Consider the following 25,459-nt stretch of genomic DNA (forward strand, 5'->3'; position numbering starts at 1 on the left):
AATCGAGATAGTTGGTAAACGGGCAACAAGTTGCGCCGCTTTCCCTTCAAAAGTAGCAACTCAAGTCAAATGTTCCATGGTCATCGAAGCTTTGCATTCGCGTATCATCACTAAACGAATTTGGAATTTTGTTTAAAAATAAATAAAGTTGATTTTGTAAATTTCATAGATTCGTGAATAACAAGTTGTGAAACAATTGTTCATTTTTGGGCCTTGAAAATGCAATGCATATTAGCGTGTTTTTTTTCTTGGGCCTTTAAAACCCAATAACATATAGTTTGATTCTTTTAAAAAAGGGTCAAACTTAATAATCCATTTGGCCACATGTTTTCAAAAATAGACCATTGCTCTGCTAATTGAGTTTTAAAAATACGACAAATTACATAAAAAAGTATTGTAATACACACACATACATACAAACATAATGCCATGAAAACTGTGAACTTATAACAATTAACCTTAATCGAAATATTCATGAGTTCAAATCTCCCAATCCTTAAAAACATCTAATTTTTCCATCAGTCGACCTTTTGAACCCACCAAATATGTTGTCCGACATGGTGAACCCGGCATAACTGAAAAATATCTATATATAAAAAGTTGATCCGATTGTTTAAACTTGGCTACCGGTTCAACCGTTGAAAGTCCTCATTGATTGACCAACCTATACACATACGGCTCGCAAATGCTAAATGGACTAGCATTGTTTGCGGGTCCCAGTTAGACCAACAATGTGATCCTAAAAAACTTTGTGCTAATAAATATAAGCTTAATAAAACATAACATATACCATGTTTATATATTTTATTTGCGTAGCTAGAGTTAATTACTGTTTTCGTCCTTGTGGTTTGTCAAAAATCACTATTTCAGTCCATTAGTTTAAAAATTACGAAATCTGTCCCTGTGGTTTCACTTACGTAACCATTTCAGTCCACCTCGGAAAGTGAAACCACATGGACTGAAATGGTTACGAAAGTGAAACCATAGGGATTGAAATCGTAATTTGTAAACTAATTGACTAAAATAGTGATTTTTGACAAACCACAGAGACGAAAACAATAATTAATTCGCGTAGCTAACATAACTAACTTGGTATAGCATATGGTTAAACCCTTCACCTTTATCCAAATTGCCAATAATTTAGACTTTTCTCAAAGTAGTCCCGAGTTCAGATCTCAGCTAAACCCACAAAATTCATTGTCCTTCATGCTAGACTCAACAAAACTACAAAAAAAAAAAAAAAAACAATATATAAAATCCAATCAAACTAACTAAATCGGGTTACCGGTTCAACCATCAAACAACCCAACCGATCAACCCATAAATAGATGGCTCACAAGTCACAAATGTTGAATGGACCAACAATGTTCGCGAGTTCCAACCCAGCCAACAATTTAATACTTACAAACTTGGTTACAATTAAGAGTGTAAACGAGCCGAGCCGAGTTCGAGCTCGACTAGGCTCGAGCTCGAGCTCGGCTCAATTTAAGCTTTGTTTTTAAAGCTCAAGTTTGGCTCATTGATAATTTTTCAAGCTCAAGCTTTGCCTCGGCTCAACTCCTTTATTATTTATTAATTAGTTTACATTAGTTTTTTATAATATTATAAACAATTATCATTATTATATTAACTAAAAACTACATATTAAACAATGGGTTCGTTTAGGCTTGTGATTCTGCTCAAGCTCAATAAATGACGCTCATACTTGTTTACTCAACGGGCTTACTTTTAGACTCGTACTCAACTTCATTTAAATTTGGCTCATTTCAAGCCTTTTCAGACCGAGCTCCAATAGCTCGACTTGTTTACACCGCTCAAAGCATTTCCATCACTTTACATCAAACAAAACCATGAACAACAAGCATTTTATCATTTTCTTAAACCACCTTTATCTTTTTAAAACTTTTTAAAAACACATCACATGTTTATAAAAAAATAAGAAAAAAAAATAAAAAAATATAAAAAATAAGAAAAAAACAGTACCCTAGTTAAACACACATCTTGATATGTACACTACTAACCTTTTCTTGTTTCAACAGAAATAGTATATAACTCCAACATAAAATCCTGAAAATTGTACTTTCAGAAACAAACAACCCTAAAAAAAGATCAAACCCTAACTCCACTGCGGCAACAATTGCATCCTCCATATCCCCAAATCCTTCAATTCCGATGAATTAACTCACAAATTCAACTTCTTTAACCAATCAATCAAAACTTCAACCATCTTGTTCAAAGTTGAAACCCTAATTTTGTTGTTATTTAGGATCTAATAATGGAAGACGATGATGAGTTCGGAGATCTATACACCGATGTACTCCAGCCGCTTCAAACGACGTCGTCTGCACCTCCTCTGCAATCGCCGCCGGTACGTTCCTCCGATAGAATCCCCAGCGATGATGAGGAGATTCTATACGGTTCCAAAAGTTCGAATAGCTTGAAATTAGGTCAATCTGATTTGAATTCAAATCTGAATTTGAATTTGAGTAATAATAATAGAGATATAGCTGCAGTGAAAACTGATTCAGGAGTTAGGGTTTTGGGGAAATTAGAAGAAAAGGTTATTGAGCAAGATTTGAATTTAGTGCATGGAGGTAATAATAATAATAATGATAATAATAATACTAAAGAGGAGGAGAATTTTGGAATTGAAGAAGGTGGAGAGGAGGATGAGTTTATGATTCCGGGTTTATCGTCGTCGGGAGCTAGGGTTTTGGAACAAGGTGGTGATGATAATAATGATTGGGATGATAGTGACAGTGAGGATGATTTGCAGATTGTGTTGAATGATGATAATACAGTGGGGATGAATATGATGGGGATGGATGGTGGAGGGGGGTTAGATGGAGGAGACGATGACGGTGGGGACGATTTGGTGATTGTTACGGGTGACGTTGATATGAATAATCATGTGCCGATGGATGAGATGCAAGATTGGGGAGAAGATGCTGGTCAGGGTGGTGAAGGAGAGAGGAAGGATTTGTTGGGTGGTGATGCGGGGAAAGGTGAGGGTGGAGGTGCGGTTGCGCAGAAGATGGGATACGGCGGTCATGGGTATCATCCGTTTCATTCTCAGTTCAAGGTCAGTGATAAGTGTTGGTATACATGTAGGGTGATCAACTGATCTTGACATGTAATTTTGTGTACTTTAGATTGGTTTATACTTTATAGTGCGAAAAAGGTGGTAAATGTACTTGGTTTTTTTACATATTGTTGCAAAGATTAAATTAGGGCCACCACTAAATGTGGTTATGTTGTTGTATCGGCTCCTTCTGTTGATAAATGAAAATATATTTTCTTTCTTTATAGATGTCTAGCTGGTCGTTTTACATGTGATTTTATATTGAGATTATACGGGGAAGATTTTTATTATTTATGTTTTCTGTTTAATGACCGTTAATGGTGCTAAGACAACCTTTGATTCTTTTCTGTGACGACAATATTCAATCAAGATACACGCAGCTCGTATTTTAGATTAACAAAGGCTACTTCTTGATATAGTTTAATCTCTTTTTATTTGGGGAACTGTGTAGTATGTGAGACCTGGTGCTGCACCTATGCCTGGAGCGGGTCCTGTAGCAACTGGTGGAGCCCCGGGTCAAGTTCGTCCACCTGGAAGTATGTTATCTTTTGCTGGTCGAGGTAGAGGTGAATGGCATCCAGCTGGCGCAAAAAACGTTCCTCCTAATATGCAGAAAAACTTTCATCCGGGTTGGAACAACAATGGAGCGGGTCGTGGATTTGGCAGTGGACTAGATTTCACCCTTCCATCACATAAGTAATGACCGTATATCACTATCATCTCTTATCTAGATTGCTGATGATTATCTATAGGTGGTTATTAATGTATGGATGATTCATTTTTTATGCTTCTACAATGAGTTTTACGGTTTATCTTCCTGTTATCTCTCAGGACTATATTTGAGGTCGACATTGATGGTTTTGAGGAGAAACCGTGGAGACTACAAGGCATTGATATATCAGATTTTTTCAACTTCGGTATGAATGAGGAAACCTGGAAGGAATATTGCAAACAGCTGGTGAGTGCTACAAAATTTTATGCAGAAAATGGTGAGCTATAGTTACGAAATATTGCCTTCATTTTGGTTTGTAGGAACAACATCGCCTAGAGGCTACAATGCAAAGTAAAATTCGCGTTTATGAAAGCGGGAGGGCTGAACAGGTATATATTGCTTTTATATGCGGTTCATACTCATGATATTGATGATAAATAAATAATATCGTTTTTGTTTATTTTTTAGGAGTATGATCCTGATCTCCCACCAGAGCTAGCTGCAGCAGCAGGTCATGATATCTCATCTGAAAACCGTAACTTTGGAAAAGTTGATGTGCAAAGTGACTTAGCTAAGGGGTCTGTACGCTCTCGGATGCAATTGGTATGGACTGATCTTTGTTTAAATTGTTTCATTAAAGGCCCACAAATACAGCATTTGCACTTCTGTAGAAGCGGTAACTATAACCAATTTGCCTACAAATGGTTTGGTTTGGGTTGTATTTTACATAGAGTAAAATGCCATTTTCGTCCCTGAGGTTTGGCCTGCTTTTCAACTTTCGTCCAAAGGTTTGTTTTTTCGCATCTGGATCCAAAAGGTTTGAAATCCTGCCATTTTCATCCAGCTCGTTAACTCCATTTTTCTCCGTTAATTCATTGGTATTATTGTCTTTTTTGTTAACTTAAAGGGCAATTCGGTCTTCTTCAGGGGTATTTGGTCTCTTTAAATAAAGTGAAAAAGACCAAATTGCCCTAAAGTTAATAAAAAAGATGAAAATTCCCCCGACTTCAGGGGCGATGCTTTGAAGGGGCCGGGAGGGGCGCCCGACCCCCCGAACTTTTCGGCCAGTAGTGTTATATATGTAGTTTTCGTATAGAAATTTTTGGGTATATATGTTTTCGACCCCCCGGTTCTATAGAAATTTTTGGGTATATACGTTTTCAACCCCCCTGAATCAAGCTTCGCCACTGCCTGACTTAACAGGGAAAACTGGGAAAATGGCAAGATTTCAAACCTTTTGGATCCAAATGCAAAAAAAACAAACCTCTGGTACTAGCTTTAACGTTATTTTACTAATTTCGTGAAAATAACGTTAAAAGCGGCGGATGGTTAATCATGCATCATGTGGTGACGTTGATAGCTGAAAGACACGAGGGTACATGCGCCAATCAGTCTCAGTCCCGATTGTTTGAGTGTTATGTGTCTTAGGTCCAAGGCTTGATACAAAACTACAATCGAGCCGGGGGTCTCCACTGGAAGCAGCCTCTCTATTCCTACGGGGTAGAGGTAAGGCTGTCTACATCTACCCTCCTCAGACCCTACCTTAGCTTTGCTATTGGTGGGGTTTACTGAGTATGATGATGATGATGACATATAACGGGTCAGATGGTGTCGGTTATAAACCCGTTTTGCGAACAAATTGATTCATTCTGGATTTCTGGTTATATTTTACATACAGCAGGCCAGATGGGTTGAACGGGTTAGAAGTGAATCGAAATATATTTAAATGCTTACAGCCTGTTAAAAATAAATAATTATAGAATTCAAGATGTTTGCGGGTCAAACCCAACCGGCCAACATGGTCCGACATATTTTAATCTGTTACATAAATCACCCATTTTGACTCGAACTACCAAACCCGCAAAATTGTCCAAATTCATACTTTAGTATGCCATGGAGGTCTAATTACATGATACTTTTGAAAATACAGCCTACTGGAAAAGCAATACAGGTGGAAACTGGATTTGGCGAACGACTTCCATCCATCGATACAAGACCACCCCGGATCCGTGATTCTGATGCTATCATCGAGGTGATTTGTCAAATCTACTTTTTAATATATCAGTGTCCACTTTCGCGTAACTGATTTCTTTTTTCTCCCAAAACAGATTGTCCTGCAGAGATCACCGTCTCCAGATCCTGAGCCTATACCGAAAGATGATGTTGCTGAACATCTTGAAGATGATAAAAAAGAAAACCTTGAGAACGAAGACGAAGTTGGATCTGAAGCTGATCGTTTTGATAAGCCACACGGTTATAATAATGGTAGAAAGAGAGAAGTTTCTGGAAAGAGAGGACCGGTTGTTGGTTCCGTTCATGAAGTGGCAGTTACTGGAGATCGGGTCCCACATTTTTCCGAAACAGAAGTTGAAGATCATCTTGATTCAAGAAACAGGACCTCTTCCTACCCTAGCAAGAAGAATAACTCGTCACATAATCACATTGACAGGTAGGACTTGATAGTGTTATATTAGTTGTCTTGTCATTTATTTTCTTTTAATTGTTTGGATTAATTTCATATATACCTTTACAAACTCTAAAAATTTCATATTTTAATTGTTTTTTGTATTATTGTAGGCAAATGAAGAGAACAGCAGCCAGCAGATCACCCCGTTTTACTGATATTCAAAACGAAGAGTCAACCGAAAGTGTTGACCATAAGCAGAGCCATTCGTCATCTCCGGTTACACTTGGCAGTGCTGACGATCGAAGTTTTGACCAAAACGATGCTAATAAAGACGTAGTTACTGCTGAAAACACAACTGACAAAGATAGCCTCAAAGATGAAAAATCAAGACATAAAATGAAAAAACATAAGGTGATCAATCAAGCAGAACACTTTTTTGTCGATAGAGGTGAAGACCGAGAGGATTCAATAATTTCAATTCACAGTGGAAATGTTCGGAAACCGATGAAGGAACACAGGGGTCGTGATGAAAAACAAGAAAGGCACCAAATGGCAATGAAGGGTATGGAAGATCAGTATTCCCATAGAAAGTGGGAATCGAATCAAGGGTATCGGTCACAGCCGAAGTCGGAAAATTACGATAGGAAAAAAGGGCGAGAACCGGAAGGGGTATGGCTTGACGACATGCGGAAAAGAAGCCATAAGGCTAGAGAAAACGAAAGAAGTGATAAAAACGAATACCGATCAAGAAAACAATTGGATATGATGCCTGTTTTAACGAGGGACGAGGGTCTAAAAACGCAAACCCGTCATCATACCGTTCCCGAGGGTATGCAGAGTAAACGTGAAGAATCGTTGCATTCCCATAGAGAAAGTAACAGTAGGCGAAAACGGGAACGGGATGATAGTTTGCAGAGAGAGAAAGTAGAAAGACAAAGAGAAAGAGAAAAAGACAAATCGTGGGTGGGCTATACTAAATTGAAAGAAGATTCTAGAAGTTTTAAGGAAACAGGGTGGGACCCGATAAGCAGACGGGAAAAATTTGAGAATGAAACCGTTTCCAGGCATCGAGGACGTGAATTACGTGATGATGTGTATGCGCATGGAAATAATAATAAGATTAATAATGAAGAAAGAATATCTTCAAGGCATGAAAGGGGATATAGTGGTAGTGCTAAAGATGTGTATGGTGTGCAAGAAAAGAAGCATAAAGAAACCCTAAAAAAGGTTAAAGAAACTGATGCTGCTGTTCATAATTCCTTGGCTACTTCTAGAAGGAATCGAGAAGATCACGTCAGTCAAAAAAGTGACCGGGTACGTAAATTAGCATAACCTAATTTTCAGAAAAAGCGTTGGTTTTACTTTAAAAGCATTAAATCACAATATGGTTGTCTCAGACTGTGGGAAACTAATAAATCTGTATCGGATGTGGAGAGAGAGATAAGATAGTTCAAGGTTAATTAAGTTTAATATATTCATGAAGCATGATCACTTACATATTATTCGTAAGTTACATGCGTTCAACATAGTTCAGTTATTTTGAATTTTTCATAGAGAAGACTTAGGATGGTGTCGGTTTACAGTCACAAATTTGTGTACATAATCCTGTTGATTATAAAGCAAGGTTTTTTTTTTCCTGTTCTGATTAACTGTCTTAGCTTTACTTCAGTTCCCATACAGGCCTTCAACAGCTTCAAGTTAGTATTTGTTATCAGAGTATCTGATAAGGGGATGGTTCAAATGAAAACCACTTTTATTGTGAAAACTCGAAAACTAACTAAAAAAGCCTAAAAAAACCTAAAAAACATACAAATTTTTTTTTTTTTTACAATTTTTTTTAGAAAAATCGCTACTTTTTATATATGGAAAAAAAATTTCAAAAAAAAAAAATTTTTTTTGGTTGTACTGCACATGTGCACTAATACGGAAAAAGCCTAAACCACTTAACCCACCCCCCACCGACACCCCCCAAAAACCTAAACCCCCCCCCCCCCCCCCCCCCCCACACACACACACACCCAAAAACCTAATCCTAATCCTAAACCTCCAAAAAAACTAACCCTAAAAGCTAAACTAGAATCAAAAAGCTAATTTTAAGCATGTAATGCACATTGTAGTACATGTTATATTGCACATGTGCACTACTATAATAATAGTATTGAAAACAAGACGACACCATAAATCTTTTTTTATGTCATAAAAAATATGCTCGAATATACTTGAATGAAAGATAAGAAAATTTGTGATCTTATGGTGCCATTTTTGTTTTAAAATGATAACGTATGGAGAAATGGGAAATGTTTGAAAAGTTGTATATTTTTTGTTCCAATTTTACCCCTCCTTCATTAAAAGTCTTCCCCCCCTCCTTTTTAGTGGGTTTTAGTTAGTTTTCTAGTTTTCACAATAACTAGTGGTTTTCATTTGAACCTTCCCCTATCTGATAACCCCTTATATATATTAAAAACCAATCCACTTTGTCTCACTATTCATCCTAGCAAATTACACGCTGCCATGTGTCAACCTTTTTTTATCACTTTAATCCGTCAACTTTATTAATAACATGTTTAGCCCCTCTACTTTAATAAAGTTTTGATTTTTTTTTCTTTATTAAACTTAATTAATCCCTCAACTTTACTAATAAGTAATAACGTGTTTAGCTCATCTACTTTAATAGAGTTTTCAAATTCATTTGTTTCCATTTTTAACTTTACTAAATAATATATACTAATATATATGTTTAGTCCCTCTACTTTAATAAAGTTTTCAGATTCCTTTCTTTATATACACTTTATTTTTTTTGGTTCAACATTTTTGAATTAATTTTCGTAACGTCGTTTTTAAACTGACGGCTTTCGCACATACTGTTTGAATGTTCTTTTCTCCATGGTTTTACTGTTGAGCGTGAATACAACACTAAGCACACATTAGTTTTTGTTAATGCGACACTGCAGATAAAAGGTTGGTGGTTATTCTTTTATTACAAAACCTATTATAAGTGGAGGACTGCAAGAACAACATAGTTTTATTGTTAATATTTTTTTGAATTTCTTTTTTCAGTAATTGTATATCATGTTATATTTATTTTTCTTTTTGCCCGTCAATCTTGCGTTTTAGCTAAAAAAAATCGCTCCAGACGATTTGCTCCTAGTGGGAACTAGCATAGTAGACAAATGTTCACAAGGTTATATGAACTTTACATTATTTTTGCCTTTTGGTTAAATCAGGTGAGCTCGAGAGGCAATATTGAACAACGGGCCAGTGATCAAAATCCGGCGACCCGGAAATCTTCCAAAAAACACAAAGAAAAAGAATACGCTTCATCGGAAGACGAGCAATCCAAAAAAGGGCGTTCAAAACTCGAAAGATGGACAAGCCACAAAGATGTGGATTTTAGTCTCGATATAAAAGAAACCGATGTCAAATATAAAGACAACGACCCGCCGACAAACCTTCCGGAGGAACCCATTAAACCTCAAGAAACCCTGGAGAAATCAAAGTCTCTGGTAGAAGAGAAAAACGAGGATGCAAAACCACCAGAAGATAAAGATAAACATCTGGACACCGTTGAGAAGTTAAAGAAACGAAGCGAGCGGTTTAAACTTCCTATGCCTAGTGAGAAGGAAGCTTTGGCTATTAAACGGATAGAAAACGAGCCATTGCCTTCTGCCCAGCCGGAGACTCAACCGGAATCCGATGTGAAACCCGAGCGACCTGCTCGGAAACGACGCTGGACCAGTGGCTAAGTTTTAATGCATCTGGGTTTACTTGATATGAATTATGAGATTTTTAACAATGTAGCCGTTTGCCGATTATTATGTTTTTTCACTTTTTGTAAACATAAAGGTGTATGTATATTTCGTGCGGAAAATGTAACGATAATAGATTAATAGCGGCCAACGTTGGCACAGAAGATGTTAAATCTAGTGATGTGACATTGAGATCTAGGACATTATGCAGTTCAAAAGTAAAATGGTTTAAAATAAAATGCATGCTTTAGGTACCATTTTTGTTACAGGAAGGTAATCAAGTGTTTAAATGGTATTATTATGTTGTATCATTACTCACTTTGAAACTCTATATTTATGATATTATAAATGAGTTTTACTTAACTGAAATGAGCTTGAATTGAATCAACCTGAATTCTTTTCCCAGTAATGGAACTATTTGTAACCATTAAAACAAAACATTGATCTTTGATTCGGTATTGACCCGTCTAAGAGCATCACCAACGCACTAGATAACCAATGACCTCCACGCGCAAACTTTAAGGACTTGACCGCGGTCAAGAACCTTTCTTCTTTCTCTCTCCCTCTCACATAAGTCGTCCGTGGACGTTTTTACACACAAACTTTAGCATCGGAGACCTCAAGATCTATCATTCTCTCTCTTCCACCTAGTCCTCTTTCCTTCGCATCAACGTCTGTGAAGATCCTCAAGAATCTCTCTCCTCCCCCCCACCCTCACACACACACACACACAAGTTGTCCATGGACGTCCTCACACACAAACTTTGGCAAGATCTATCATCCTCTCTCTTCCACGTCAACCCTCTTTCCTTCACACCAACGTCTGTGAAGATCTTGACAACCTCTCTCCTTTCTCTCTCCCCTCACATAAGTCGTCTGCGGACGTCCTTACACACAAACTTTGGTGTTATCCTCCGTCTTCCATATCGGCTCTCTTTACTTTACATCAACGTCTCTGAAGATCCTCAAGAACCTCTCTCCTTTCTCTCTCTCCCCTCACATAAATCATCCATAAACGTTCTTACACACAAACTTTAGCATCCTATACCTCAAGATTCATCATCCTCGCTCTTCCACCTCCTCAGCCCTCTATCCTTCATATCAACGTCCGTAAAAATCCCTAAACCTTACAGAAACTCAAATCTAATATTATCCACCTCAAAAATATTAAAAGAAAAGTTACCTTTAGTCCTTTACAACTGTCTAGATTTTCTAGATCTTAGTTAAAAAAAATTACATTATCTTATAACAAATTATAACCTGATATATTTATTTCACATCTGTAAAGCATCACAAAACAATAATAATAATTATTAATATAATTACATTCTCTCTTACATTAAACACCGCACGTTGTTTTCGCAAAAGTAATCAATCAATCTGGTGTATCGTTATTTGTATGAAACAGACACTTGCAAACACAAATTCCCCTGCAAAAAGCTCCCAAAACAATGGCAAATCTCGTGGAAACATACGCCTGCACCCCCTCAACCGAACGCGGCAGAGGAATACTCATCTCCGGCGACCCAAAAACCAACGCATTTCTCTACTGTAACGGCCGATCGGTGATTATTCGCTATCTTGATCGACCATTGGAGGTTCAGGTGTATTCCGAACACGCGTATCAGACCACTGTGGCCAGGTTTTCGCCTAATGGGGAGTGGATCGCTTCCGCTGATGTGTCTGGGATGATGAGGATCTGGGGGACGCATAATGGGTTTGTGTTGAAGAATGAGTTTCGGGTGTTGTCTGGTCGGATTGATGATCTTCAGTGGTCTGCTGATGGGATGAGGATCGTCGCTTCTGGTGATGGAAAAGGGAAATCGTTTGTTCGTGCTTTCATGTGGGTTTGGTTTCTTGCTCACCATGTGTTTGATGAAATGCCTCAATGACGTTTTTTTTATATTTTTAAGATCAGCTTTTGATTTTGATGAACCTAGTTATTTTCCCATTATAAATTTTACGAATTTTGTTGACCTAGAAAGTGTTGGTGTAAGAATCTGTAAACGGCTAATCGGTTTGGAAATTGGGAAGGATCCGGTCCATGCCCCGAATGCTTGGAACCTAGAGAGTATATGTCAAATGTCATGTTTTTTTCTGAATCTTGAAAATGAGTGTTAGCTTTGAAATTTGTGAATATTGTAGCTAGGGTTCGATCCACCATATGTGTTCCATGATCTTTAGCAGATGCATCATGTTTTTAAGCGATGACCGTAACAAGTTGACTATTTCACGCAGTTCTTCATGTCTAGCACTATGTAATGTGGAAGTTTGACTTGATGTTATTTGTACCACGATGGATTACACTCATTTACGTGGTCTTAACTCTTAAACAGGTGGGATTCTGGAAGCAACGTTGGGGAATTCGATGGGCATTCAAGGAGAGTTCTAAGTTGTGCGTTCAAGCCAACAAGACCATTTCGCATAGTCTCATGTGGAGAGGACTTCTTGATCAACTTCTATGAAGGACCACCGTTTAAGTTCAAGCAGTCACACAGGTTCGATTCATAAATAATCTCTACATAGAATCTTGATGATAATGTTTTTTTTAAATCAAATAGTTGTATTCATTGATATTCTCGTATGCAGGGATCACACGAATTTTGTCAACTGTGTAAGGTTCTCGCCAGATGGCACCAAATTCATCACTGTTAGCTCTGACAAACAGGGGCTGTTATACGATGGAAAAACTGCAGAGAAGATGGGTGAGCTGTCTCAAGAGGATGCCCACAAAGGTAGTATATACGCTGTTAGCTGGAGTCCCGATAGTAAGCAGGTAGTTAGAATTAAAGTTTGTTTTTATCATTTTACGTATTTTTTCAGTTCAAAGTTAGGATTTTTTTTAACCCTTGTTGTAGGTGCTGACTGTATCAGCTGATAAGACCGCTAAAATATGGACAATATCCGAAGATTTCAACGGGACCGTTGCAAAAACGTTAACTTGTCCAGGTTCTGGTGGCGTTGAGGATATGCTAGTTGGGTGTTTGTGGCAAAACGATTATATAGTTACGGTTTCTCTAGGTGGGACCATATTTTTATATTCTGCTAATGATCTTGATAAAGATCCGGTGATTCTGTGTGGACACATGAAGAATATTACGTCACTAGTAGTGCTTAAAACAAGCCCCGAGACTATTCTGTCTAGTAGCTACGATGGGTTAATATTCAAGTGGATTCGAGGGTTTGGGTATAATGGTAAGTTAGAAAGAAAGGATAAAAACCAAATCAAATGTCTTGTTGCGGTTGATGAAGAGATCATTTCTTCTGGATTCGACAACAAGGTAAAAGGAAATTCATTTTATGATCTTCATGCTTGATGTGAGTCCGAACTTTATTTTTTAAATACGACGATTTATGAGGTCTTATGCATTCAAAATACATTTTGGTTGACTTTTGATCAAATTGACCTGAACCCAAAAGCCAGATAAAAATATAACATAACTAGGGCTGCAATTGAACCGAACTAACACGAACAAGACCTTGTTCGTGTTCGTTTGTTAAGAAATATATGTGTTCACGAACTGTTCATGAACACTTACCGAACGAGATTTTATGTTCGTGTTCGTTTGTTAAGGAAATGAACACGTTCGTGTTCGTTTGATATTTTTTAGGCAATGAACGAAAACGAACGTTGATGAACACAAATTAATGTTCAAGAACACAAACAAGCATTCATGAACAGAATATATAATACATTGACACTTATTATATATTTTATTTGTCGGAATTTTGAAGTTTTTAAATAAAATATTAAAACCAAAAACACTAATGAACTATCAAACATAAACGAACACGTTACCGAACATTCACGAACATAAATGAATGAACGTGGCCTCCGTTCATGTTCGTTGAACGAAATTTCTTGTTCGTGTTCGTCTGTTTATTCAACAAACGAACTTCCCGCCGAACGGTTCACGAACTGTTCGCTGAACATTTGGTTCGTTTGCAGCCCTGAACATAACCGGGGTCGACCCGTTCATAAATCACAATGTATAATTTCATACTCATATTATGAAGTTTAGTATTTACGGTATAATATCACACTCGACAATCATTCTTATGTAATACTCAGATTTGGAGGATTCCTCTAACCGGAGATGAATGTGGAGATGCAAATATAGTTGATATCGGAAGTCAACCAAAGGACATGAGCGTGGCTATTCGTAAGCATGAACTTGCGTTGATTTCAATCGAGAAAGGTGTTGTCCTCCTTAATGGTACACAAGTCTTGTCAACTATTGACCTAGGGTTTATTGTGAGTGCATGCTCGATTGCACCTGATGGAACTGAAGCCATTGTGGGAGGGCAAGATGGTAAATTGCACATATATTCAGTTAACGGCGATTCTCTTACCGAAGAAGCTGTCCTTGAAAAACATCGAGGTGCTATTACGGTTATCCATTACTCTCCTGATGTTTCTATGTTTGCCTCTGCTGATGCCAATCGGGAAGCTGTTGTTTGGGATCGGGTCACCCGAGAGGTAATCTTACAAATATTAATTTTTGAAAATTTGAGTAAAATGCCATTTTCCCTGAGGTTTTGTGACTTTCGTCCAAAGGTTTGTTATTCCGCATCTGGATCCAAAAGGTTTAAAATTTTGCCATTTTCATCCGGCTTGTTAACTCCATCCATTTTTCTCCGTTAAGTCAGGGGTATTTCTGTCTTTTTTGTTAACTTAAAGGGCAATTCGGTCCTTTTCAGGGTATTCAGTCTTTTTACATAAAGTGAAAAAGACCGAATTGCCCTTTAAGTTAACAAAAAGACGGAAATACCCCTGACTTAGCAGAGAAAAATGAATGGAGTTAACGAGCCGAATGAAAATGGCAAGATTTCAAACCTTTTGGATCCAGATGCGGAAAAACAAACCTTTGGATGAAAGTCGCAAAATTGACCAAACTTCAGGGACGAAAATGGCATTTTACCATCCTAATATTTAACGAGTCTCCCTTTTAGCTATTTTTTTATTTGACCCGTTTGAGATAAAGCACAACCCAGATCGACCCGTTATTAAGTAAATGTGGTTAATTGCAATAGCAATGATGCTATTTTATATATTTCTTTTATTGACAGGTGAAGCTTAAGAACATGTTATACCACACGGCTCGTATAAACAGCTTAGCATGGTCACCTGATAACACGATGGTTGCAACCGGGTCGTTGGACACGTGTGTTATTGTTTATGAAATAAGCAAGCCAGCGGCGAGCCGTATAACCATAAAGGGTGCCAACTTGGGTGGGGTCTATGCGGTCTCCTTCGTTGATAACAACACTGTTGTGAGCTCCGGTGAAGACGCATGCATCCGTTTATGGCAAATTACTCCACAATAAATAAATAAATAAAATATCGAGTGGCACAAAAAGATTTCTTGAAAATGTGCCATTTTCTTTCTTGCTGCTAAATCTTTTCCTTTTTGTAAAGCTGGTTGTTATGTGTGGATGATGCAGTTGCAGTAGTTGATAGTGATGCTTTCTTGGGCTGGGTTGACCCGTGGTCAACGTGACCGTATTTTGTTAAGAATTTTCAGGGAAACCAAGCATATTGGCTCAAAAGACTAGTTGGATATTGAAGATATGCTTGTTGGAATGTGGGATCACTGGACAATTAGAGTGTGTTCAAGAGATGGTGATCTTGTTGTTTTGATTTTGTTTTTTGTTTTTTTTTTATTTATTATAATTATGTAATAAACGTGTTTTTGATGTGTTTTTATGGTGTAATAACTTTTGGATTTGAAGTTGTTTTATTGTATTGTTGATGAATCTTTATAATGTTTGGTATTTAACCTTTCATTAGATCACCAAAGTTATAATTAGTGTTTGCACAATGATGGTGGGAGTATTGATCTGGTGAGAACCCATGTGTGATTTAGCTTTTCAAATGTTTAAGGTAAATGTACTCAACGCAACGCGTAGATTCCTCATAACTCATCCTCATCTTTTGACGTATCATAATGTTTAAAGATGTGTTACGCGTCATAAGCTTATATACATATGCACTTCTCCGCACCTCACTGGTTAGAGTTTCGCCCATGCCACTAAGGTACAACGCTAATTCCAACAATTTGACGTGTACCAAATGAATTAGTAATTTATAAATCACCGTCTTTCGGTAAACATAACCCATTGAAATTCAACTATTCTTTTGACTGTTTTTGAAAAAAATGAAACTAACTTCATACATATAGCATTAAGACACGCTAACATAGAGGCATAACTTGAAAGAGTTAACTGCTTGCGTAGTTTTAAAATTACACAGTTTGTTTCCGATGAATTGAAAAATGTTCACGAGTGGGCCCGATGGTTGCATTTTCTTTACATGGATGGCCCTTACTCCCAACTCCTCACCGGCCAACGTCGTTAAATTTTCCATTTAAGTCTTGTAAAATTACCAAACTACCCTTAGTTTGTTATGTATTATAAAAAGAAAAACTAAATTATATGTTGAAAGTATAAAACCTCTTGCTGCTCCATCTGTTTCCGATTAAATTTCCAGTCGCCGCTGCCACCGTATTCCGCCGGATCGCTGCGATAGCCACCTCTTCACCGGAATCTTCTCTGTTTCAGCTTCAATTCCATACAATAAGGTTTTGCTACCGTTCTCTATTTCATGATTTCAACGTCATTTTCTGCTTGCAATATACGAGAAAAAATTATCTGAATACTTTATTGATTACAATTACACTTGCAATGTGAAATGAAGATATGTGGAACCTGTATATCATTATGCTAGGTTTTATTGGATGTAAAGGTCATGCACTCTAACTGTTTGATAAAATGCCTATGAGAACATTCTGACCCCACATCTTTTCACATAAAAAATTAACATTTTATATGTTAGAAATCATGATTTAGGTCTCTTTTTAGGACAGGAGTAAGGAACTATCTGAAATATAGATGCTAAGTTGTTACTACAAACACATGTTGCCGGCTGGATATACTTATTTTACACTTAGTTTGTGAAGAAAACTTTAATTAACAACATCAGGAATTTCATTTTTTTGCTGCCACTATATGTCGGTTTGAAGTTTTTGGCGATAAAGGTTTAATTTGTCGTTTGAACGACCCTGGATTCTATCCACACAGTGCTCTACCCTTTTGGAAAATGGGCTGCTATGCTATCAAGCCCTTGCCGAGAATAGCTTGTCATATGCTGTTTGTTAGTACCATTTGTTCGTGACTAAATGGATCTGTTATGAGCTTTAGTGTTCAATTTGAAATTTTATGGTTACAATGAGTATAGTTAATGCTACAGTTATATCGACTGTTTGATTTATCTCTCATCATGTGGCACTTCTATTGACTAGTTCTCTAGTTCACATAGTTACTTTCTGTCAGTATGTTAGTTAATTTAGTTAGACCAAGGAAAACATATAGTTTGGTTGATTTAGTGGGCACCATTCGTGATATTGTAAACAAGTCAAGGCCTGTAAACCCGTTTCTGGCCTTCCTCATCAATCACAACAGAGTAGTGACGGACTAGTTTTTTATATGCTGTGGAGAGGATGAAGTCGAGATCAGCCGATCAGGGACCCTGATCAAACTAAAGCACAGTAAAACCAAGAAACCCACCCTTTTATGTAAAGTATTTTTCCAATCACCCATTTAGAAAAAAAATGGCTGGGTTAACCTTTTTACATAAGATGTATAGGGTATTTGAAAGTTTAAAACCCATATATGTTGCTACATCCCAACTTAATTAAATGGCAGTACAAGATTGAGAATATTTTGATATTAGGTATTCAATTAGGGATGATTTTTTATTAGTTGGTTGTAGTTTACTGATTAAACTACTTCGAGATGAGGAAGTGTGTTTTACCTTACAAGTTACAATGAGTTGCACTTATGCTTTAGGAAATCAAATCGGTTGCTTTTAGAGGCGAGTAAATTACAAAAATCGTCCTTTATGTATGTCACTTATTTCAAACTGTGTCCTTTATCTTCAATAATTACAGAAAACGTACTTGATGTTTGCAAACCCTTGCAAGTTATGTCCTTTAGCCCTAACTCAGTTAATTTTTTGTGGTTAAATCTGACTAAATGGACCACACATGAGGGTATTTTGGTCATTTTACTCTCATGTGGGGTCCAACTGGGCAGATTTAACCACAAAAATACCCTCATGTGAGGTCCATTTGGTCAGATTTAACCACAAAAATTAACTGAGTTAGCGCTAAAGGACATAACTTGCAAGGTTTGCAAACATCGAGTACGTTTTCTGTAATTATTAAAGACAAAGGACACAGTTTGCAATAAGTGACATACCTAAAGGACGATTTTTATAATTTACTCTTTAGAGGCTATGATTGTTGCAGGCCTTCAACTTTTAGGGAATTTGATAGCTTGATTACATATCACAAATTTTGGCATCAAATGTAGCTCTATTTTGGATAGAATGGAACATGCTCTTTGAAGATTATAGTTTGTTTCTTCTTATAATATGTGTGATTGAATTGTATACTCCCTTTGTGAAATTACCTTAACTATATAACCATTTTAATGACGAATATATTCATTATATAAGCCTTGCATAACACCCATGTTATAATAATCTGAGATTCCTTAATTGCAGATCATAGTTCGGTTTCATGATCCACTAATAAAACATGTCTTTGCGCGGGCCACCACTTCCTCGGCTACTTCTCAACAACGTTTCTTGCATGAGAAACGCGCAACAAATCTTACGTCACACCAACATATCCATTCATGACGGTGGGGCCCTGGTGCTCACAGGTGCAAACGGGTCCGGAAAGTCAACCTTCTTACGCATGCTAGCCGGATTCTCCAAACCATCAGCCGGTGAGATCCTATGGAACGGTCATGACATAACCGAATCAGGCGTTTTCCACCAATACAAACTTCAACTCAACTGGCTATCATTGAAAGAAGCCATTAAGAACAATTTTACAGTTCTTAATAATGTTCAATGGTTTGAAGTTCTTGAACATAAACAAGGTAAGTCTTTACCTGCTCTGGAGTTCATGGGCCTCGGGCGATTGGCGAATGAGAAGGCCCGGATGCTTTCAATGGGCCAAAGAAAAAGATTGCAGCTTGCAAGAGTGATGGCGATGGATAGACCCATTTGGCTGCTTGATGAGCCTTCAGTTGCGTTGGATGATGAAGGTGTGAAGCTTTTGGAGCAAATGATTGCGGATCATAGGAGCCAGGGTGGAATAGCGATTGTGGCGACACATTTGCCGATTCAGATTGAAGATGCTATGATCTTAAGGTTGCCTCCAAGGTTTCCAAGAAGGATAACTTTAGTAGACATGCTTCCTCATTGAGGTGAATTGACAAATTTACCCTTTTGGATTTTTGTCTGTTGTTTGGGTTTATGGATTGCTAAAAAGCTTTGTTTCCTTGTACACCCTACATGAGAACATTAAAATAACTAAAGGATTATTGGATTTCAAATTATTGTATTAGGCATTGCTTCATATGTTGAATATAAAAGGAAGACAACATATTGGTTGGGAATTATAAATATCATGAATCTAGTTGAGGATCACATTCACTATTCAAATAAAAATATTCTTATTTAAATCTAATTTCATTTGAACTATATACGTCTCATTTCTTATTTTATACAAGGGGTTTCGTTAGGGTTGTGTAATCGGGTATTGCGTTCCTCGGGTTGGGTTCTTTGTTTTCTTGTTGTTGTTGGAATCGTAACCATATACCGACCCTAAGTAGGTTTGGTTCAATCGAGTTTCGGTATTCTGGTTGCTCTGATCAGTGTAATCGATAATCAGGTTTTTAATTGGGCTTAGAACAATATATTGAGCTGATAAAATCTCTATAATATGGTAAAATTACGACATAATGAAGCGATTGAAACTTCTTGGATGCCAATCTAACAAAACTAGTTGAATGCGATCATATGAAGTGATTGAAACCTGGTTTGAATGATTTTCGATCGAAGCTTGTTGGTTTGCAAGTCGAACAAAGCGAACACAAGTCAAAAAGGCTACCGTCACATTAATTCAACACCTAGAAAAAAGTCGGGATCTTTTAAAAGCTTAATCGGGTTATATAACCCGAATCGTCCATACATAATCATTTACCAAACAAAACAAGGGATGTCGGGTTTGGTTAAAAACCCTGAATCTCCTACATAATTCGTTTACCAAACCAAAGAAGGGATGTCGGGTTTAGTTAAAAGCCTATTTTATACAAAGAGTTCGATGATGGAAAACCAAAACTAGACAAGAAAACCCGACCAGTAATACAGACAAGAAAACCCGACCAGTAATACAGACAAGAAAACCCGACCAGTAATACGATTCATAATATGTTCAAATGAATTCTAACTACAATACGCAAAACATATAATCAAACAATTAAAAGGACATTTTTTGACCATCTATTTTGGTAAAAACCAGCATGTTCATTTTGCTAGGAAACATAAACAGGTAAAAAAAGCCTAAAGCTGTAATACCAGTTAAGGCAACCAAGCGAACAACAAAAGCATAAACTAATAGATTGGGCAGAGGCCGCGCGAACGCAGGCCTCCACTGGCACAAATTATGACGTAGGCTCGACCACTTGGGCCGACCTTAGGCTAGCACCCCTCCTGAGTGCAATGGAGGTCACCAACCTAGGCCATGGGCCTTTTTGATCACCCATTGACCCCGTCCAGGTAAGTGAGTAGCCCAATGGCCTATTCTCCTTTTTATATAACATCACTCACCCTTGTTTATCTCTGCTCCACCGATGTGGGATAACCTCATATTCATACTTCTGTTTCTTCTTCAGTTTTCACAACTTTTGAAACTCTAGGCAAATACTCTCTCCATATACGCTTGTATTTTCTTTATTATATAATTTTATAAATATATATATCTGTGTTTTGTGTTTTGATAATATTAATTTGCTTGAATCAAACTGCCAGATTTACCTGGTTTTTTATCTAACAACGATAATTGGAAGATGAATGGAAAAAAGAAGAATAATCGATGAGATGCAGGACTCCCTCGATTTGGATGTAGTTGGTTCATGTTCACTTCATTTGGAACATGATGTAAAGCCAGATCATTCAAGAGTGTTATCTAGTGAAAAGTAACGATGAAAATAAGCTGCACCACTTTGTTATGCCCAACCGGATTGAAGTGAATTGATATTCACTCAGCTAAGAGATAATCAAATTAGGAATAAAGGTAGACCTCGAATTGATTAACCGATAGGATTACAACTTAATACAAGAAGAAGATGGGAATACAGAAGAACAATGGAGATGGGAAGAAGAACACACTCAAGTAGCTTAAACAATCTTTTCATGATCCCCGTAATCTAAACTCCCAGTGTTATATCTAGCTTGTCTTGTTGGGCTTATTAAACGGGCCACAAGGTTGGGCCTACGAGAGTCTACACGGTTCATAACACGGATACGACAGACTGATTTCCAACACCTTCTTCATAACCGATACAAACTCTATTGCCAAGCACACACCACCAATAATAGATGATGATCCAAGGTCTCAGGTGAAGAGCAAAAAAATGATATTGATACTGAATATAAAGTGGGAAACCTAAGTCTAAACCCTCGCAATTAGGGGTGAAAACGTGTTAAACACAAATGAAACTCCTTAACACGTGGAATACCATAACTTCAGATGAGTGTCAAGATGGTGTATTTGATGAAGTGTAATCTCTGAACACGTGGAGAACAATGACCTCTGATGAGTGTTTAGAACTCTCATCAAAATGTCAAGATTTTAAAAGTCAAGAAACTTTTGAGGCAAGTATAAAAGACTCAAAAGTACAGAGAAGGAATGCAATAAACTCAAGAATGCACTATGTTTGTCACTTCAAATTGTAATGACATATAACATCAAAGTGTCAAGATTTTAAAAGTCAAGAAACTTTTGAGGCAAGTATAAAAGACTCAAAAGTATAGAGAAGGAATGCAATAAACTCAAGAATGCACTATGTTTGTCACTTCAAATTGTAATGATATATAATAATAGCACTTTTTATTTAATCTTTTTCTCTCTATATGTATACTATATATATTATAAGAAATGAGAAAAATGTAATTTATATAATTTTAAAAGTTTAAGTAATTATAATTTCTAAAACATATGGTACAATTTTCTAAAGTATATTGTATATTCTTAATTTTTAAACCAATTGCATCACGATCTTAAAGAACTACACTTTTTGTGCTTTATGAGTTTATGGCATGGGACATGAATGTTAATTATATTGTCACTAATAGTGTTATGGATTCTCTTGGACAATCTGTTTCGCTCAGTGCCTCACCCCGATGTTTCCGCCATCGGTTGGGGTGTGACAGAAACATATGTATTACATGTGATAAAACCAATGAAATATTAGATGATTATTAATAAGCGGGAAAATAAAATAAATGGTAAATAAATAAGACAGATCTGTGAAGTTTGTGATTTAATATAATTTTCTTATTATCATTATCTAAATTATATTTGGTTAAACAATTGTTTAGTAGGAAAAAAAATTGAAAAATAAGATAAGGAGATTATTAATTCAAAGTTTGATAAAAAAAATTGTTATCCTTATCTAAATTATATCTAGTTAAACTATTTTTTAATAGGAAAAAGAAATTGAAAAATAAGATAAGGAGGCACCAGAGATTGACATATGTCAAAAAAAGGCACTAGAGATTGACATGTGTCAAAAAAAGATTTTTATATATTAGTATAGAAAGAAAAGATGTGTGTATGGTGGTGTATTAGTGTTATTGTCATTTATAAATTGGTAATATTGTAGTTGGATCACATACAAGAGCAAATTTACGTACAAAGTATACGCAATTAGGAGAGGAGGACAAGTGTAATTTAGTCATGTCTCACTTGAACAACTTCCCCTAGATTTTCAAACGACTATAATTTTTTATACCTTCGGTTGTGTTGGATGATGAAGGTGTAAAGCTTTTGGAGCAAATGATTGCGGATCATAGGAGTCAGGATGGAATAGCGATTGTAGCGACACATTTACCGATTCAGATTGAAGATGCTATGATCTTAAGGTTGCCTCCAAGGTTTCCAAGAAGGATAACTTTGGTAGACATGCTTCCACATTGAGGTGAATTGACAGATTTACCCTTTTGGATTTTACTCTGTTGTTTGGGTTTATGGATTGCTAAAAAGCTTTGTTTCCTTGTACACCCTACATGAGAACATTGTAATAACTAAAAAGACTTTGCCTTTCAATATAGTTGTATTATTCATTGCTTCATATATTGGTTGGGTTGGGATGTTCAATTTGAATCATAAATTCCAATAATCAAAAGTTAAGGATCACTTTTAAAACTAACAGCACACTACAACTAAATAATAAATATTATAAAATCTACTTTCATTTGAGCTTTTATACAACACTTTCATTTCTTATTTTCCATTTTATACAACAAATCGTTCGATCACAAAAAGCCTGAACTAGAACGAGACAAGAAAACTTTGAATGTTCCGGACAGGACAGGACGAGTAATGAGAGTTACTCGAGTGTGAAGTTACTTCCTAAATTTTTTTAGGGTTTTGAAACATGTTACCTGAAGTAGAATAACACAAGAAAATTGGGAACATTCAGAACGAGTAAAATAAAGAACTTCAAAAAAACAACAGAAAGGCTAACTAAGAAATTGGGCAGAGGCCGCGCGAACGCAGGCCTCCACTGGCACAAATTATGACGTAGGCTAGACCACTTGGGCCGAGCTTAGTCGGGCACCCCTCCTGAGTGCAATGAAGGTCACCAACCTAGGCCATGGGCCTTCTTGATCACCCATTGACCCCGTCCAGGTAAGTGAGTAACCCAATGGCCTATTCTCCTTTTTATATAACATCACTCACTCTTGCTTATTTCTGCTCCACCGATGTGGGATACCCTCAGATTCATACTTCTGTTTTCTCAACTTTTGTAACAGTAGCCAACTACTCTCTCCATATGTTTTGTAAGCTGACGTTTTAAATCTAGTTTTAGTTTTGCCAAGATTAAAGTGAGTTAACCTTATTTATGTTATGCTAGGTGACAAAATATCATATGTTTTAGATTGTGATACTGGTAGAGTGATAGTCACAAAAAGCCATGATTTACTGAGATCGCCATAAAATCGAAGTTGTTTCTCTTCTGTGGTTACAATTCTCATTTCCTTACAGGATGAGCATTGTAACAAAGATGCCCATAACTTACTAACGGGTCAAAATGGGAAGGTCCCCTGTTTGCCATGTTAGCAATATAATATATCTCATGTTACCCGTTTGAAATATACGGGTTGAAATGTACACCTCTAAATTGTGACTATGTGACGAGTATTACCATAAGTAAAACTATGCTTTCACTCCGATGGTTAAACAATAGTTGCTTCTTCTGGCACGTAGTTGCATTTTTATATGTATTATGCATCGAATTAAAATGAGATGGCCACATGGGCGGGTTGGGTAACATACTAACATGTCAAATGGGGTGGGTTAATACAAGTAGTTTTTGTAAGATAATATTATTTCAAGATTAATCTAGACCAGTTTTCTTTTTCAGCTAACATTCATTTTCTATTTTTCTTAACAGTACCTGCTAGAGATTAGAAAAAACCCAAGCTGACCCATTCACTTTTTTCCTTGTACATTGATCTTTTCATATTTTATACACCTTATATTTATATATGTGTAAGTTAACCATTTACATACAAATAACTGTTTTATATATAGTTGTTTTTAGATAAGCTACTAGATACATGTAAGTACACTACTTAACAGTGTACTTTAAATGTAGAAACATGACCCTGAGAGCACCTCTTCAAAGAATACTTCGGGTGGCTGAGGTCTGAACCCAAGTTCTGCACAACAAAAACACCCAAGTCTGTAAGTTTAGGCAAAACAACCAAAAATTTAGACCAACAAATTGGGCAGAGGCTGCGCGAACGCAGGCCCCCACTATCACAAATTATGACGTAGGCTCGACCACTTGAGCCGACCTTAGGCGGGCACCCCTCCTATGTGCAATGGTGGTCACCAACCTAGGCCATGGACCTTCTTGATCGCCCATTGACCCCGTCCAGGTAAGTGAGTAGCCCGATGGCCTATTCTCATTTTTATATGATGTCACTCACCCTTGCTTATTTCTGTTCCACCGATGTGGGATATCCTCAAGGCTCAAACTGCTACTTCTGTTTCATCTTCAGTTTTCACAATATTCGAAACACTAGCCAAGTACTCTCTAGTAGGGTTGTCCACGAGACGATCCGAACCGAGCGGACCTTTGCTCGTGCTTGGCTCGTTTACAACCGAGCGAAATCCAAACGAGCATATTCGAGCGCGTAATTTTCCGAGCAAGAAGCGAGCGACGAGTAATTTCATGACAACCATAACTACTCTGAACTTGTTTGGTATGACATGTTTGGCTTTTGTTTATGTTTGGCTGGGATGTAAAAGAGGTGATGACTTTTATTTTTAGAAAAAAGGCTTCAAGAATCTACATATAGTTTGTAGATCAAATACACTTTTTAATACTATACTTCTTGTCACACTCCAATTTCATGATTTGGA

At 37.0% G+C, this 25,459-nt stretch overlaps 3 protein-coding genes and 3 non-coding genes across 6 annotated transcripts; 3 read left to right on the forward strand and 3 right to left on the reverse strand.

Annotated features, from left to right (window-relative positions):
- The first annotated feature begins 2,054 nt into the window (after positions 1-2,054).
- Positions 2,055-10,201, forward strand: LOC110886663 (FIP1[V]-like protein). The gene is made up of 9 exons (XM_022134495.2): positions 2,055-3,082; positions 3,534-3,778; positions 3,914-4,040; positions 4,115-4,183; positions 4,263-4,397; positions 5,725-5,826; positions 5,903-6,243; positions 6,372-7,515; positions 9,426-10,201. The coding sequence occupies exons 1-9, from the start codon at positions 2,276-2,278 to the stop codon at positions 9,942-9,944; spliced, it is 3,489 nt and encodes a 1,162-aa protein (XP_021990187.1). The 5' UTR covers positions 2,055-2,275; the 3' UTR covers positions 9,945-10,201.
- A 1,050-nt stretch (positions 10,202-11,251) lies between these two features.
- On the forward strand, positions 11,252-15,747 carry LOC110886661 (actin-interacting protein 1-2). The gene is made up of 6 exons (XM_022134494.2): positions 11,252-11,790; positions 12,284-12,445; positions 12,537-12,723; positions 12,806-13,228; positions 14,020-14,427; positions 15,018-15,747. Exons 1-6 carry the CDS (start codon positions 11,399-11,401, stop codon positions 15,273-15,275), a joined length of 1,830 nt encoding a protein of 609 aa, XP_021990186.1. The 5' UTR covers positions 11,252-11,398; the 3' UTR covers positions 15,276-15,747.
- Positions 15,748-16,289: 542 nt separating this feature from the next.
- LOC110886660 (ABC transporter I family member 1) lies at positions 16,290-19,421 on the forward strand. The gene is made up of 2 exons (XM_022134493.2): positions 16,290-16,528; positions 18,514-19,421. Exon 2 carries the CDS (start codon positions 18,548-18,550, stop codon positions 19,223-19,225), a length of 678 nt encoding a protein of 225 aa, XP_021990185.1. The 5' UTR covers positions 16,290-16,528; positions 18,514-18,547; the 3' UTR covers positions 19,226-19,421.
- Positions 19,422-20,427: 1,006 nt separating this feature from the next.
- On the reverse strand, positions 20,428-20,588 carry LOC118483505. Its single transcript, XR_004870795.1, has one exon. It is a non-coding gene; the product is annotated as a U1 spliceosomal RNA (small nuclear RNA).
- Positions 20,589-23,563: 2,975 nt separating this feature from the next.
- Positions 23,564-23,724, reverse strand: LOC118483538. The gene has a single exon (XR_004870828.1). It is a non-coding gene; the product is annotated as a U1 spliceosomal RNA (small nuclear RNA).
- A 1,095-nt stretch (positions 23,725-24,819) lies between these two features.
- On the reverse strand, positions 24,820-24,980 carry LOC118483527. Its single transcript, XR_004870817.1, has one exon. It is a non-coding gene; the product is annotated as a U1 spliceosomal RNA (small nuclear RNA).
- Positions 24,981-25,459: the final 479 nt, after the last annotated feature.

Source organism: Helianthus annuus, chromosome 10 (assembly GCF_002127325.2).
Source record: "Helianthus annuus cultivar XRQ/B chromosome 10, HanXRQr2.0-SUNRISE, whole genome shotgun sequence".
NCBI lineage: Eukaryota > Viridiplantae > Streptophyta > Magnoliopsida > Asterales > Asteraceae > Helianthus > Helianthus annuus.